Source organism: Phaseolus vulgaris, chromosome 9 (assembly GCF_051622355.1).
Source record: "Phaseolus vulgaris cultivar YP4 chromosome 9, ASM5162235v1, whole genome shotgun sequence".
NCBI lineage: Eukaryota > Viridiplantae > Streptophyta > Magnoliopsida > Fabales > Fabaceae > Phaseolus > Phaseolus vulgaris.
In genome coordinates, this window is record NC_143506.1 from 38986464 (window position 1) to 39003501 (window position 17038).

At 31.5% G+C, this 17038-nt stretch overlaps 1 protein-coding gene across 3 annotated transcripts; it reads right to left on the reverse strand.

Moving 5' to 3' along the window:
- Positions 1 to 1779: 1779 nt before the first annotated feature.
- Positions 1780 to 10870, reverse strand: LOC137821244 (kinesin motor protein-like protein). Of its 3 annotated transcripts, XM_068625744.2 has the most exons (13): positions 10537 to 10870; positions 10212 to 10444; positions 9469 to 9690; positions 8477 to 8668; positions 7838 to 7942; positions 7635 to 7712; positions 7375 to 7456; positions 6095 to 6257; positions 5379 to 5708; positions 3805 to 4023; positions 2879 to 3695; positions 2640 to 2705; positions 1780 to 2272 (listed from the first exon to the last, which is right to left on the reverse strand). In XM_068625744.2, exons 2-13 carry the CDS (start codon positions 10377 to 10379, stop codon positions 2087 to 2089), a joined length of 2628 nt encoding a protein of 875 aa, XP_068481845.1. In that variant the 5' UTR covers positions 10380 to 10444; positions 10537 to 10870; the 3' UTR covers positions 1780 to 2086. The 3 variants fall into 3 exon arrangements, with proteins under 3 accessions (XP_068481845.1, XP_090152032.1, XP_068481846.1); XM_090295906.1 differs by lacking the exons at positions 10212 to 10444; positions 10537 to 10870 and adding an exon at positions 9821 to 9884; XM_068625745.2 differs by lacking the exons at positions 10212 to 10444; positions 10537 to 10870 and adding an exon at positions 9783 to 9872.
- Positions 10871 to 17038: the final 6168 nt, after the last annotated feature.

A 17038-nucleotide genomic window follows, 5' to 3' on the forward strand; every position in this document is an offset into this window, starting at 1 on the left:
ATAGGCAAGTACTCAACGGAACTACGTACTAACTGAACTGAAGCAACCCTTGGGAGTTTATCCATGCGATCGATTAATAATGTTTTATATTGTGCCTAATTAAAAGTAAAATAACCATGATTTCTGTTCTTTCTCAAGATACAAAAATGTTTGATTAAACCTTTTACCTTTTCTTTATTAATTTCCTTGAAAAAAAATTAACTTCTTGTTCTTTTAATATGTTTATCTCTCAGTTTTTCTCCAAGCATATAGAATTATGCAATACGGCAATCAAGCGTCTCTCACTAATAAGAAAGGAAAATTGTAAAAAACAAAATAATGTAATTAATTGTAAAAACGAGAGTAAAATTCACTATCTTAAACCACTAGGAGGGAAAATGTTTTTTTGAATGGTATGATTTGAAAATATATTTTGAATTTTACAATTTTACCTAAATATTGCAATTTGAAATATGTAGTATGTTTCTGAATTGGATAATCCAGAATATTATTGAGTTTATAGTATTCATAATAATTTTTAAATTACATAATTTAAAAGTAAAAAAAAAAAATATCTGAGACGCAGTGCATAATGTAATTTCAAATACGAAAATGTATCGAGACGTGTCCAGATTCAAAACATGTGTCCAGATTAATCTGAAAATTGGCAAATGCTTCCTACACCCAATATTTTTAATCTGCACCCAACATATTTTTTAATTTTAAAAAATGTCCTTAATTTTGAAAATAAAAATCCGAAATTGAAAATAATATATTCTGGAAAAATAAATCCAGAAGTAATTATTGAGTTTCGGAAATAAAAATCTGGAAACAATGAAAAAAAAATCTGGAATTAAAAAAAATACATTCTGGGAAAAAAAATTTGAAAACAAAAATGAAAAACTCATTCCGGATAAAAAAAATATGTAATATAAAATTTCATTATGGAAAAAGAAATCTGGAACACATTTTGAAAAAAAAATTTGGAATCGGGTAAAGTGATATGGTGCAGGAAGCAATTGCCATGAAAATTTTAAGCACACCCATGGAAGGACTGCTTCTTCCTGGACCTCCATCATTTCTTTAGTCACCTCCATAAATTTTGAAACTTCCAAAGATTCCTTTCAGTAAAAAAATAAAAATAGAAGTAATGTTTGTAAAATATTACCACTTCCAAATTAAATAATCCAAAATTTATTTAAACAACTCATAATATTGGATTAGGTCATCCAAAACTTATGTCCGAAAAGAAATCTACTGGATTACAAATTAAGTAATCTAGAAATTAAGTAATCTAAAAATAAAAAATTACCACTTCAAGATTACACAATCCAAATGTCAAAAATTATCACTTCCACATTAAGTAATTCAGAAGTAAAAAAGTATCAATTTTGGAAGTTGTAATTTTTGACTTCCAGATGGTAAAACATTGTTTCTATTTTATCTTTTAACTGGAGTAATTTTGAGAATTTGAAAATTTATGGAGGTGGCTGAAGAAGTGATGGCCGTGCAGGAAGAAGCAGTCCAATGGAAGTGTAAAAGAAAATTGTGGTTATCTAGTTTAATGCCCCAAGCCCAACTAAAGAAAGGTGAATGTTTATAGATACATAACTAAACAAATTCTGGACTAAGTAACATAAAGGACATGCTTTGATTTAGAATTGATATAATTCGATGTGTCTCTTGTATGCGAACTGTTCTTCTTAAATCAGTGCAAAGGTCGATAAAGCTATATTTCAGTTGTAAAGCTAGATTTCATTATATATACCAAATGTACCGAATGCATTCAACACATTACCGTTTACAGTGAGCATCAAATTCTATTTTTATTTTCCTTTGCCCTCAAACTAAAAATTTAGGGGCAGACAAGCTTTTTGTGTTTTTTATAACAATGGCGCAGATAAGCTACATAGATTACACCAAATTTGCAATGGCATGAGGTGGCCCAAACTCACACAAAGGGCATATACATGTAAGTAAATTTTAATTAGAACATATTCACCAAAAGATTTGCTTATATCAAACAAAACCTTTCAACTATATTGCTAACAAACACGAGAATACAAATAAGAGAGAGAGAGAGAGAGAGAGAGATCGAAGAAGACTCTTACTGACGCGGAACTCTTTTTCTACTTAGAATCTCCTGCTCTTTTAGCCGATGTTGGAATCTTGCAAGACGAGCTTGAAGACCCACCAGACTCGCTGCTTTCCGAGAAAGCACAAAACTCAATTGGGTTACATAGTTGTCAATTAGGCTTCCCGGTTGGTCCACTTCTGCCAGGAGTTTCATTTCCTGCAAACCAAAACATCAGAATCAAATGATACATTGTCAACAACTCATCTCAAATTTAAATTTTTTACTAATTTTCCTTTTTTTACTATTTTATAAATTTTACAAGTAAACAAAAAGGGAAAACATACTTAGTTCATGTCAAGGCACAATAATTTTACTTTTACTATTCTGTAGATTTTTAAGTTAAAAAAAATGAAAAAGCATACAAGTACATGTCAAGGCACTAGTTTCTACTTTGTCTTACGAAAATATGAATAACAAATCGCAGCACAAAAACTTAACTTCTACAGTGAAATGATAAATTCAATTAGAAATTGAATATCACACAACTTAAAATAACCCATAGAAAAAACATGTAATAACTCACTTCACGAACAATCTCCATTGTATCCTCAATTTCCTTCCTATGAGCAGCAATTAGTGCTTCTTCCTCCTGCATAAATGCAATAAAGAATTAAACAGACACCATAAACAAGTTTATATAACAACAGAAGCTTTATCCACAAGATGAGTTCAATTATATGAATTGAACAAAACCAGCATAAACAAGTTCATTATTCAACTAAAAATTGGTAAAGAACAAGTATTTCCATATATTTGACAAACCTCGAGTACTGCATTGATATTCCCGTTAGGAGAGGATTCTGCTTCATAAGGCCTGGATCCAGTTGTAACATTGTTATAGTTCCCTGTGCTCGGCTGCTTTAAGCTTGTAGAGAAGATATCAGAGTTGCTGGCATCCCTTTTCATCCAGTTTGCTGGCCTTTCAGATTTTTCATCCTTAGGCGCATAATTCCCCGTGCTCTGCTGTTTGGAGCTTGTAGTGAAAAGATCAGAACTGCTGGAATCCCTTTTCATCCAGTTTGAAGGCCTATCAGACTTTTCATCCTTAGACACAGTGTTATAGTTCCCAGTGCTCTGCTGCTTGGAGTTTGTAGTGAAGGTATCAGAACCATTTGCATCCCTTTTCATCCAGTTTGCAGGCCTTTCAGATTTTTCATCCTTAGACCCTTTTCTGCGTGGTGGAGACACTTTTTGCAACTTCTCACCTGTATCAATTTGTGAGTAAGAGTTCATCTTTTGACTGGTAGTGTCACCATACGAGTTCTTCGGTTCAAACCTCTCCCGGTCCAATGAAGCAGAAGGCAAGCCCTTTTCCTCTCGCCCATTTGATAGATAATTTGAAGAAAAACTTAATGGCTGTTTGTCAGCAGCGGTAGCAGCAGAGCTGTACGAAGAATTCTCCCTTTCAATGAATTTCCTGCCTATGTCCATTGTTTTCTCTTGACGTTGATAGTTAAAATCCTCTGCACTAGCACTAGTAGGAATGGATGATGTGGATGAAATCTCCTTATTAGTTTGTGGTGCAGGATTTGGGACCTGGTCTTTTCTAGGATTCCCACTTTTGGACAGACTTTTAACTCTGTTCACATTACGATAGAACAGTTAGTATAATAAAAAATGAATGTGCATAAAAAAAGTAGGGACCATGCTATGCAACAATATGTTAGAGCCCAAAAATAAACACATACCGATCTGCATATCTCAAGGTATTAAGTGTGTGTTCACAAGATCCAGCACCTGGAGATATACAAGAGATCATTACAGTCTTTGAATTACCCACAAAGGAGTCACGAAGCACTTCTGTAAGTTTACTTCCTCGAAATGGAATATGGATCTGGTCATTGTCTAAGGCACGGATGCACTCCTTCAGAGCCAAAAGACTCTTGTTGATTTCCGCTCCTTCAATCCTATAGCATTGATAGATGAAAAATTGCAGAGTAAATTGACAGTTAATATAGTAAAAAACTGCTTGATCAGAAAGAGTGGAAGGAAGCTGCCAAATATTGTTTTCAGTAGTTACATCAGCACAACATGCTAGAAATTCGTTAACAGCAGCCAAGACGTTTGTAGATTTGGTTTATATTTGTAAAGTAAATCTGCATTTTCTATAATTTTACAGATCTATCCAAGAAGGAGGCCACCTGTAGATCCCTGCATCAGTGTTTTAAAATTGAAGCATTTTAGCCTCAATTGTGCAAAGCACAGACCTGTCATCTAGATATAGTAATTTGTGCAACTTGACTACATAGTTTACTATATTAAAACCAGTTTGAAGTATGAAACACAGCAAAGCAATGACTCAAATTTCTAAGCAGAGACTAGGAATACATGTGTAATTTCCTTACCAATCCCACATTTAAGTATAATAGGGAGCTTTATGTGGCACTTAAATAATGAGACCCTCCCACTTAAGGACCAGTCCTTTGAATTGATTTTCCTCGTGTTAAGTGATACAAATGGTGTTCTTGTGAGTCTCACGTATTGAGCCCCTCCACCTAATGAACTACTGCTCTTTTGGGCTAGGCTCCCCTAATGTGTTTCCATTTAAAATTGAGCCTCCAAAAGGGCTATATATGTAGGCAGTATAAGGTGCAATATACCAAATGGTAACAGGTGAGTGATGTAGTGTAGCAGATGTTGAGTCAGTGAAGTTGCCGTGAACATAGACTCTTAAAAGGGATGGTAGAGTTGAGTCCCAAAATATGTAATGAGTACTTTAAAAAATTTCAAGCAAAGACTATTGTAGAAAGTTGTTGGAATAACACCTTCATTGTGTTCACCCCTAGCTTGCATTAATTGCAGTCTATTTGGGGGATTACTTAAATACAGCCTCAACTCAAGGGTGCTACTCAGTCTAATGTCAACTAGATACATGACTTGAACAGTCCTTGCCTTAAAAACCAACTTTATAAGATTGATTTAAGCCCTAAATTTAAATTTTTAGATGATATCAGAATATATCCTAAATCCATTGTTGGGTAACTGGCATTTGCCACCCACCAGGCTAGTAGACTTAGGTATGAGGAGGAGAACCGAAAAAATGTTTGATGGCTGCCTTAGTTGTATTAAGGATGGTGTTTAATCCAACATCAAATAGATCTATGACTTAAAAAGAGCCTACAGATTTGACAAAACCTCACCTTAACAGTTAATTTTGTCAAGTTGAGTTAGGTTCTAAATCCAAATTCTAAGAGTAGTCTTATCAAGCAATTGATTTGTTCAGGAGTTTAAAATTAAGCAATTATTTTAAATGCAGAAGTACCGTGTCTGACGATCATTATCAGTAGTGTCAGCACCTCGTTCACTTCCAGCAAGATCAATAAAAGAAATTTTCCCCACAACCTTCCCACTTCTTGCCTCATTCCCATCATTGTTTCGCTTACTCTCTTTCACTTCACTGTGTTTCTTTACAACCAGCTGTAAGATAGCATGTGACCTGGAAGACTCCTCATTAGCACCAGTGGATCCTGTACTTCTTGCAGCATTTCCCCTTTCAATGAATTCTTTGACAATTTCCACATCACAAACTTCAAATTCTTGCAGTCCTACAATGCAAACTTGCTGTCGTCCATCTTCCCTCATGCAAAGTTTCCTATTCAAATATAGTAATAAATAAATACAGCCATTCAACAATACACTAACACTAAACCAAAGAGCAAATAAAACATGCAGGTAGAAGCACTATGCAAGATGACATTCGTAAATACATATACAACTGAAACAGAAAGATAATGCATCCATATCCGGGCTAGCAACAAAGAAAATGAATGCATTATATAAGATAAAGTTAGACTCATACTTGCTATTAACAGTTATGTAGTAAAGCAGTTGAATCCCCAACACAAATTAAAAATGTTGTCTCCTATAAAAGAACTTATACCAAAGGCATTCAAAATAGCTTCAAGAGAGAGCATGACAAGACTATCATCAAGCATTTAGATAAAATATCCGGCGTTTATAAAAAGATTGAATACCTACTTTCTGTCACTAAGAAGATCATAAAGCTTTCCACCATATATCTCAAAATAGCTGAGCCACAATTTAAATCTCTGATTCCGGTAAACTGGCTGATGCAACTGCCAAACAAGGTCTTCTGCAGCTCTGAGTGGTAAAGGTTGCATTGTGTATGTTTTGCCACTTCCTGAAAGCAAATCATTTAAAGCATGACAATAATGAAGGTACAGTAGCTGCTTGAGGATCAAGCATATCAGTGGAACATGAAATGAACATTCTTATATGCTGAAAACAACAAATACAGCTTTATTCAAAAGGTATTTTCAGGATAAATTTCAAACACTCAATTTCAATAATCACATCTATCATCGGGTGCAAAATATAATCTCTATCTACAGCAGGGCCATTAATATGTTCCCATTAATATTTTGGGAGTGCTTAGATTATCCTTTAGGAATAGTTTCCATATTTCCTCAACATCTCTTAGGCTTAGTTTCCTTATTTCCATATATTTCATGATTTTTCCCCTTATTTAGTTATGATTAGTATAAAATGGGTTAGTGCTTTAGATTTTATCAACAGATTATAACAAATCACAATACCTAAGAGAACATTATCCAGAGTCTACCTTTCTATCAATTTCCTTCCTCTATAACTAAAACTCCATGGTTTCCCCATCAACAAATGAACATTTTACATTTTGGAATTCTTAGAATTTGGTGTTACAAGTTTTATAAGGACTACATTGATCATATCTCTAGCTGATGTGGGACCTCAACACACTCCCTCATATCCAAGATTAGACATTTGGAGAGTAGAAAAATATGGATGACCCAGAATAACACCCCTTTACACTGAGGGATAGGAATCTAGAGTGTAGAATTTAGGATAATTTCTAATATCATGTTAGAATTTATATTTAGGGTATTTTAATAACCGCACAAATCAGCCTGACAAGTGAGAATTACAGGAGTTTTGAGCCTACAATTCAACGAGTATCTCAACAATAATAACTTTTTAGATGTTGAATTTAGAGGCCAATAACACACATGCCAGCTAGGAACAACATTACACCCTCCCCCTCCCAGAAATAGACAAAGAACTGCATTCCTCCCTTGTTCACTGGATTCTCACACTGATAACCAGCAAGGAATACTATAAAGTATAAACAAAAACTAGTAAAGTTAAACCAAAAAAAAAACACATAGATAGATGATATGAAAAGCTCAAACCTTTGAAATGTGAAACTGGTAACTAATAGTTTGGTACTAGTATCATATCAATAGCATACAAAAATTACTTACCTGTTTGACCATAAGCAAAACAGGTAGCTTTGGTTCGCTCAAAAATTGTAGGAATAATTGGTTCAACTGTAGTTCTGTATACCTGTTATCATAAAGCAATAACACCATAAATCAAGCAAATCAAGACCAAGACACAGACAATCATTCACTTACATAAACCTCAAATTCCACCAATAACAAAGAAATCATCAGATGGTATCAAAACAACTAAATAAGTTATTAAATAACAAAATTTAATCTTGAACCGGATAAAGTCTTACTTCATCATTGGTAACATGCTCATCAAGCACAGCATCAAAACAAAACTCATGCTTCTCCACATAAGCTGTCAAATCAACCTTTTTCATCATGATAGAACAATCAGATCTCGTAGCAGTAAATAAAAGGAAAACATAAACAAAAAGATCAAATTCAACCTATAGTTTAGTGGAATATAGGGCTTAAATCCAATATCTAAACAAACCTTTAGTTTGGGTTCATGGACTGTCAGATATGCATTGTCAGATACGGTTACAATATCATCCTCCTTCTTAGCTAGTTCCTTCTTGTTTAATGGTCTTTTGCGTACCTAAAGACATGCATTAAAAACAATCAAAAAATTATTCAATACAAATCCTAAATAATATAAAGAACTTTTTAACTATCAAATATCTAATGAATAGATTGAATATTTTTAAATCAAGTAAACTTAAAAACTTACAAATTTAAAGTTATTTATTTAAGGGAGAAATGTTTAAAATTATAAACAAAGTAGGATAATATTTAAAAGAGAAAACTATATTAAAAGATCACTATTTAACATTATTGATAAGATATGTCCAATTAATTCAAAAGAATTTAAATTAAAAGAGAAAAAATGGCATTTATCATTCTTTACCAGAGTGTAGATCATGAGCATACTCTGATTTAATATAAACAAGTGCGTTTAAAGTAATTAATTTGATAGAATCAGTGGCGAAAATATTAAGGGAATGGAGGACAGAAATCAAACTTCAAAAATGTAATCTCAATGCATGTTAAGTCCCCAAAGCAGCACATGAAAAATAAAATATCAATGCGTAGAAGATGAAGTTATGCATGTGTCTATGAAATTTTGACATACCACAACTCTAATTTTAGCAACATTATTTTCCCTTGTGCTATACTCTTTTTCATTCATTGGTAAAGAAATTGATGCATCAGCATCTGCTTCCCCGCTTTCCAGCTTGCAGTTAATTGGATTAAAATCATCTTCAAATACTCTAGCATCTCCAGGCATGAAGGGTGATGGCTCAAACGGTTCTGAAACTACATGCTGACAAGAAGGTAAAAAATTAAAACAACAAACACATCCAAAGAAAAATGCTTAGGTAGTGTGCGACATGACTTTTACAGCAGGTGAAAGCTATTTTAAAGATGAAGTTAAAATTCAGAGGTTTAAAATTAAAGCTAAAGCTTTTAGGTAATTCTATAATATTTTAAGCTTAAAAATTATTGCATTAATATTTGAGTAATGTATTCTTAGATCTTGGGATTTGGAAGTAGAAGCTAAAAGCTCCTAAAACTAAGAGTTCATTTAGTTTGAGAAAAAAAAATATGTTTGTTTACACTGTTATATAAACAAAATTTTGATGTGGCATTCTTGTAATCAAAACTGTAAACAAAAAAGAATATCCTCAAACCAAATGCCACCCTAACAGAAAACATAACCCCGCTGGCCAGACACTACCATGCATTACTACTCAAAGAAAGTTAAGATAAATGCAGGACAAGGTAAAGGGATCCCAAAAATAAACATGCACAACTAAAACAAAATAACTGAAACAAAAGTTCTAAATTCGTTCAGACATTCAGATTCATCATTGCTGTCTGAATTGCTGATTCTAGGATTTTCCTCATTAACAACACAAACTGTTATAGAAGATGGTATAAACAGTTCTAGAGTTTTCATGACAAACTAGAAAGTAGCATGATCAACTTTATCCCATACATAGATATGACAAAGTGCCAAAATTACATGTTGAACATATTTTTTCAATGAACTGTAGTAATTAGTATTGGGCTTACATGAATGAACAGACCATTATGATATAATACATCAAATCATATCCATACCTCAGACAAAAGCTCGGTATCATCCATTGCATGAAGATCCAAAAGCCCAGCTCCAAAATCCCCCCTGAACTCAGGAGAAAAAAACCCATCCGACCCGGCCACTCCACCTAAAGATTGGGCGGTGGGTGTATATGGCTCTGAAGCAGATTCCCCATTAAAATTGAGGTTTCTCATTAACTTCAAAAGCCTCTGCTTCTCCTCGGCAGACTGTGCTCCATAACCCTACAACAACATCACAATCAGCTTTGTCACCTCATGAACTACCATACCATCACAAAGAAAAACAAACAACATTTAGCAAATTCAACCCGTACTGCCCTCAATGGATGCTCCAACTAAAATAAGACCGTACCATAATCACCCCTCAATATGCAGGACAGATAAAGAATCGTCTAGGGTATTATAACCTACAAACAAGTACTACAAAATTTCAACTTACTCAAACTCATCCAAAACAGGAAAAAACCTTACGACACGCATAGTCAACCAAACTCCCCTTTATCAAGCAAAGACCAAATAAAAAAATTCACATAATAAAAAATAATAAGAAAAAAATGATAAAAATAAAATAAACAAATAAATCAGCAGCAATAGCGTGATACGCCAGCTAACACCTTCAAAACAAAAGAAGAAAACCAAACACTGAGTATTATACACGGAATCATCTCAATTAACAGAAGAAATCAAACGAAATTTTGAGAAAATGCAAAATCAAAGAGGCTGATGAAGCGGTAATGCGAAACCTGCATGAGAAGGTTGGGGAGGAGGCGATGATCGATGGCGGTAGAAGCCAGGGGAGAGGCGAGATGCTGCAAGCCGGCGGACTGGAGCCACCGCGCCATGACGGCGTCTCCAGCATCGCCGCCGTTGTCCAACAGAGCAGCGGCGGCGGCGGCATTGCCCTGCGGCATCTGGCCACTCGCGTGGCGCTGCGAACGTCGTTGAGGCGCCAATTTTCAAGATCTGAGCGCACGAGCTGCACAGCGAAGAATCGCCGACATCAGAACCACAATAGCAACGAAAAAAAATGAAAACGAAAATGAAAATAGATAAAACGAGGAGGCGCACGGGAAGAACATGAACGGTGCGAGAATTGAACGGAGAATGCAGGTAGTGCGGATCTCCGAAACGGTGGCGATTCAGATCTGAAACGGCGTCGTTGGAAGGAGTGAGCGCGAGGAATTGGATTCCACTTGCTTGGGCGAATGCGATTATGGCGGAAGAAGGAGAATGCGCGAGAAGAAGAGAGAGAAAGGCTCTGAATGAAAATTTTAGAGATTAATAAAACGTTAAATATCATAATTCAATAATCATAATCGCTAATTTTCAAATCTATAAAACGGCTACGTTGAACTAACTCTCTCGCTCGCTCCTACTTTTACCGAAAGGTTTTGAAATGTCCGATATACCCTTCCCTCTCCCACCCTTTTATTTCACCACCTACATGCATAATTGCAAATAATTAATCAAACAAACGCACCTCAACCATCTTACTTTACAACCCCTTTTTCATTTTCTTTTTCCCTACTACTTAACTTCCGGTTCTAGATCTCACATCAATTAGATATTATGATATTTCATTAGTTTTGAGATCTCACATCAATTAGATATTATGATATTTCATTTATAAACTTTATCTTATAAGTCGATTTTATAAAATAGAGTTAGATTTAAAGTTCATTTCTTAACATGGTATCAGAATCATTTAAAATTTATCCTAACGATAATTTGTTAGATCTATTGTGTTATCCGCTATTGGACCGTATTGAACCATTTATAACATATATTTTCATGCACAAGTTGGTAGTCTCAGCGTGAATGGTGTGTATTGGAGATTTTACGTTGACTAGAGATTATGATATTTTATATTCTTTATAAGTGAGTGTAAACTTTATCTTATAAGTCAATTTTATGAAATAGAGTTAAACTTAAAGTTCACTTCTTAACATGGTATCAGAGTCATTTAAAATTTATCCTAACGAAAATTTGTTCGGTCTATCGTGTTATCCGCTATTGGACCGTATTGAACCATTTATAACATATATTTTCATGCACGAGTTGGTAGTCTCGGCGTGAAGGGTGTGTATTGGATATCTCACATCGACTAGAGATTATAATATTTTATATTCTTTATTTATAAGTGAGTGTAAACCTCACTTTGTCAGCTTTATTTATAAGGTTGAATTAGATTTAAAGTTTACATCTTAACACTTTCTTTGGCGCTTCATCTTATTTCTTCCCTTTAATTCTTGTAGAGGATGATTTGCATCACAAATATCATTTAAGAAATGGGTGAAAAAGTGTCAAATCAGGTGGGTAAAAAAATTGAGTTATGTGTTTTCCTATCTGGTTTAAACCAGATTAATTTTGACAATTCTATTAAGAATTTGTCGCATAGCTTTTTAAGCACATAATTGTTGCGTGTGTGAAAATTGCATAGATACATCCAAATGTTACTCATTTCAATTAGTTAATGACTAGCCTTGTAGTTGCATAAAAGTGAAAAATTAGCTCTACGTAATTATCAGAAGCAATATATAAAAACATAAAAAAGATTGGAGAGTCTTAGTGAGAAAGAAGGAAATAAAATTTTCAGCAAGAGATATGTTAAGAATACATTTGTTTATGAATGGAGGAAGATTTTTTATAATCTCAACACATATCTTATTCTTGAAATTAAAATGATATTTTCTCGTTAATTAAATTTATAAGATTTTTGTTAATATTAAGGAAGGTATAAAATAATAAATTTTTCTTAAGATTTTGAGACAATCATTTCAATTTTAAAATCTTAATGTTTGATATTTTTAGATGACAGAATGTAATTTGTAAAAAAAATGTTACCTTGAGTACTGTTCAAATATATCTAGTCCACTTCAAACTCTTTCAATTTGTTAAAATATATGAATTTATTTATTGTCTAAGTGATTTGAAGGAAATGACATAATATTCGGAAGACCTTTAAAATAATTCAACTATTGTGAAAAAGATGACTAAGAATCATGTTCATGATAAACATTCTATATTCAAAAGGGGATAAGGAGGATAGAACATCAAGTTCTTTAAAGAAGAACTCATGCATGAAGACAATCATCGTTACTAGTAGTGGATTTCATATAAATTTTATCAGTGACATCACAAGCTTTGGTTGTAATGATTTTAGGAAGGTATCACAAGATACACTGAAACAAGAAAGAAACTTGTTGACAAACTCACTAAAGGTAAACTCGAAAGGATAAACTACAACTTTTTTGAGTATCCAAATTTTGATCGATAATAAAAGGAAATGTGTCATTCATTATCTTCTTGATCAATCTTAGCTCAATAACTTATAACAATTCTTACAAGGAACATTTTATTTGTTTCTCCTGGAAGAACCCGCGGAGCCCATGCTAGTTGGTAGTGCAGTGGGAATCACCGTGTTAACAATGAAGGGGGAGGAGAAAAAACTTCATCCACATAATCCCGCTTTAGAGGAAAGGAGCTAGTGGGACTCAAAGAAAAATAAATACTCTTTTGCAATCTCAATAACCCTCTACTTACAAAATGATTATCATCAATGAAGGATTTAGAAGAAGAAAAATAGGAAAAGGCCATGGGATTGTGCTTAATGGAGAAGAGTGACGACTAATGATGGAGGATAACTCTAGAAATGTTTGCACATAATCCTAAAAGTTGAAGAAAAGAAACAAAAGAGTGAAAGATTGAGGGGTGTTTAAATATAAAACAAACAAAAGTTTAAAAATTTCAATTTTCGTGTAAAATGATGAAGTTTTCAAACATTACATTCCAAAATAACATGTCACGAAAAGTGAAATGTCAACCACACAAACATTACAACATCTCAAAGAAAACAAAAATCTCTCACATGTGCACATTATAAATCACACAAAAATCTCTCAGAAGTGCACATTAGAAATCACCCTTTGGTGTCACATTTGTTATAAAGTATGATTAAAAATATTTAACACCTAATAGCCAAATAAACTCATATATAAATAATTGTGAAGCATCGACCTTCAAAATGATGGTTGTAAAAAGTTAACCTCATTATAGAGTGTTTTGATCAATATAATAAAAATGTATTCATCATAAACATTGGTTCATCCACAATCTATAAATTTTGATCTTAAAGAACTTATGTACCCATTTGTATTTGAGCATCTTGAAAATATAATCATAACTTAATAGTTTTCAATATACTTTATATATATATATATGCACATGCAACGCTAAGAAATATTGGATTGAAATATTTGAGATATTAATTGTGTATATAAATATATATTTTATTTATTTAAATATTTATTATATGAATCTATGAGCCTATAAATATATTATAATATTACAATAAATACTCACTCAATTTTTCATTCAATATACTAGTACACTTGATATTTTCATAAAACTTGCATTTGAATGTTAGAGAATTTTATAAAGATGAATCTCTCATCGATCTTCAACAAACAAATCAATGATGCACCACTATTTCCACCTCAAAGATATGACACTCATTTCCAACGAAAACATTAATTTTATATTATATCTTTTTATTAATTTATCTTCTATTTCATTTCCAAATCAAAATGTTTTTTTTTTCTTATTTCTTTCGTTTATTCATCTAAATAAATATTAGAGTATAAGCCTAACATTTGTTTCTTATTCTTATATTGACCAAAATGAATCCTACAAATTTTGTGAGAATTTTTGTGTGTTGAGATGTCTTTTTCTACTTTGTAACAAGCAGACTTTAAGAATAAGGGATATGTATACAAAGAGTCTTCTATTATAACAATGTTTTAAAAAACACTTGACCATAAATAATCGAGATAATAATTCTATTAAAAATAAAGAAGATGTTCATTTAGATTTTTTTTCCTTATCAAATAATATTTTGATGCATTTTGAGGAGTATGAATTTTGATGGTATATTCATATTCACTTTAGTTAATTAATCACACGGTTAAATATTTAAATGTTCATCAACATATTAAATATTATACATTAGAGTGTTATAACATAACTTTATATATTATTAGAGTCTTATTAAATTTCTCTTCTGATATTTATTGTATGTGAAATAAAATATAGGCTGACTTTTTTTTTTTCATTTTAAGTGATGGTGGTGGTTGTGTTGTGATGACTTGTGGTGAAGATTGGTGGTTGAGATCAGTTTTGTAATTTTTTATTGGTGATAGGTTTTGTCGTTTATTTATTTTTTTCCATTTTTTGAAAGACACAAAACCTAAAAAAAAATCAACAAAGTGTAAGAATGAAGTATACAATTAAAAAAATTTAACTTCAAATGTTGAATACAACGAATATTCTCGTCAACCCTCTCACACATGCTCAGATGATGAAACTGCTCTCTCAAACACTGCAGTTAGAGAAAAATGAAAATGTTGTAATTGAAAGAGAAATATAAAGATGTAAGGATACACCTAATGTTATTTAAAAATGTGAAATTATGTTTCAATTAGGTTTATTTAAAAAAATAATAATAATTTTTTATAATTAATATGAAGGAAGAATTTGGGATAGAGTTTTTATAACTGTTGGGCAAAAGTGTTTTGTCTTGATTATTACATGTTTTATTGTAATTTTTTAATGCTTTGGTTATTTTGGGATACTTCCAAAGATGTTAGGTCCTTTGAAAGCACGTATGGGTGTCACATGATTTTTATGAAAGGAATAAACTCAACCTAATTTAAAGCTAAATAAACAATCGTATTCTCACTAATCATTTTTTATTTATTTTTCATTTTATATCTAACATAAAGTGTATTTCATTCCTTGCATAAACAAAAAAATTAAAAAACATACAAATTAATCTAACATCAAACCTTACATCTCATATATAATATATTCCGATATATTTAATATAATTTTACATCATTCAAGAGTCGAAATGAATGACAGTTTATATATTTTTTCTTTTTTAATCTTTTAAAATACTTTTTAAATAATAAAATCGTAATGAAACACCAACCTACCATTTTCATTGAGTTTTAGGGTTTAGGGTTTAGGGTTTAGTTTTACTCTCAATTTTATGAATGTACATTAAGTTGAAGTTGATTTTACAAATTTTCAAATAATATAATAAATACATAATATGGATTACAAATTCCCAAATCATACTAGTTATTGAATAACTTTATTCAGTTTGGATTGTTTGAGTTCCAATAAAAAAAGTTTTTTATTTATTTTAGCTTTTAACTTTTTTTATTTTTAATTTTCTGGATTCTACATAGCACTGTGGGGGTAGAGGTTGATGTGTAGATCCAAGGGTCTAGTGTACTTTGAAAACCCAACTAATATAAAGAAATAAAAAAATATCTAAATATTAGATCTATTTATTTTTAACTAATCAGATATAGGTTGAAAATAAAAGAATAAAACAAACAGTTTATTAAATTAAAATATTTCTTAGATGTTAATTACATATTAACGCTAATGATCTCTTTAATAGATATAGGTCATAATTAATAAAAATTATTAAGGTATTCAATTATCTCAATCATTAATAAGTTTAAATAAAATTAATAGAAAATATTTTTTATATTAAATTTTCTTTTTGTTGTCCTAAAAATACAATATATTAATATTTATTATACTAAATTGACTGTTGATCCGTATATTTATTAATTTTTTCAAAAAAATTGAATTATTTATTATTTTTATAATGAATAATCTGTATCAATACCATCAGTTAAAAACATTTGATAGGAAAATAAAATTAAAAATGTTAATTTAAAAAAGGAAACCATGATAATCAATTATATAAAATTTCTTTAAACAAACTCCAAATTTGCAAAATATTTGAAATAATATTTAAAAAATTTACCTTGGTAAATTATTTGCACTATTCATTGTAATCTTATGTTAAGGGAGGTAAAAAAAATGTTATTTCAATTTAGTTGGTTACCATCCAATTTAATATTCTTCCTTTTTTTTCAAATAGTACTTTAACAAAAGAAAATTTCTACAAAATGAAGAGATAAAATCTCCTTATACAAAAACAAAGGTTCATATAGAATTGAAAAAAAAATAAAAAACATTGATCAACAATAACTTGATTGTAAGAGTGCTATTTATTTACACAAGAGGAATAAAAATATACTTATATAGTATGTTTGATGGAGTGTTTAAATATATCTATCACAAGCATTTTTGTAAAAAATAATAATAAGTGTAATATTTATATTTTTGTTTATAGATTTGGGTATTAATTTTAGGGTTTTAATAAATGTGGGTATGCCAAAAAGGTAAGGGCTGCAAAATCCTAATGTGAGGACCAACATTTTTACATGAAATCACGTACAACCATTTATTAATATTTGGTAGAAGTAGGTGTTGCCACAAATACCAAACCCCACAATTTAATCAATTCTACCTAGGCAAAAATACACTTTCCCCTGGTTAAAAGTTAGAAAGTTAAGAGAGAAAAAATAATAATAAACACAAAAAGATAAATGTATAGGTTAAACCTTGATATTAGTCGTATAATATATCATCGAAACTTTTTTTATCGAGATCATTGATAAGATATTTTTGGGTGATATGACTGACA

What these genes read in the sequence shown, in the direction of transcription:
- LOC137821244 (XM_068625744.2), bottom strand. Translation starts at nt 10,379, where the DNA reads ATGCCGCAGGGCAATGCCGCCGCCGCCGCTGCTCTGTTGGACAACGGC. An exon ending in GATCTTCTTAGTGACAGAAA is followed by an intron (nt 5,709 to 6,094) that starts GTAGGTATTCAA and finishes ATATTTGAATAG; the next exon opens with GAAACTTTGCATGAGGGAAG. An exon ending in GATAATGATCGTCAGACACG is followed by an intron (nt 4,024 to 5,378) that starts GTACTTCTGCAT and finishes TCAATGCTATAG; the next exon opens with GATTGAAGGAGCGGAAATCA.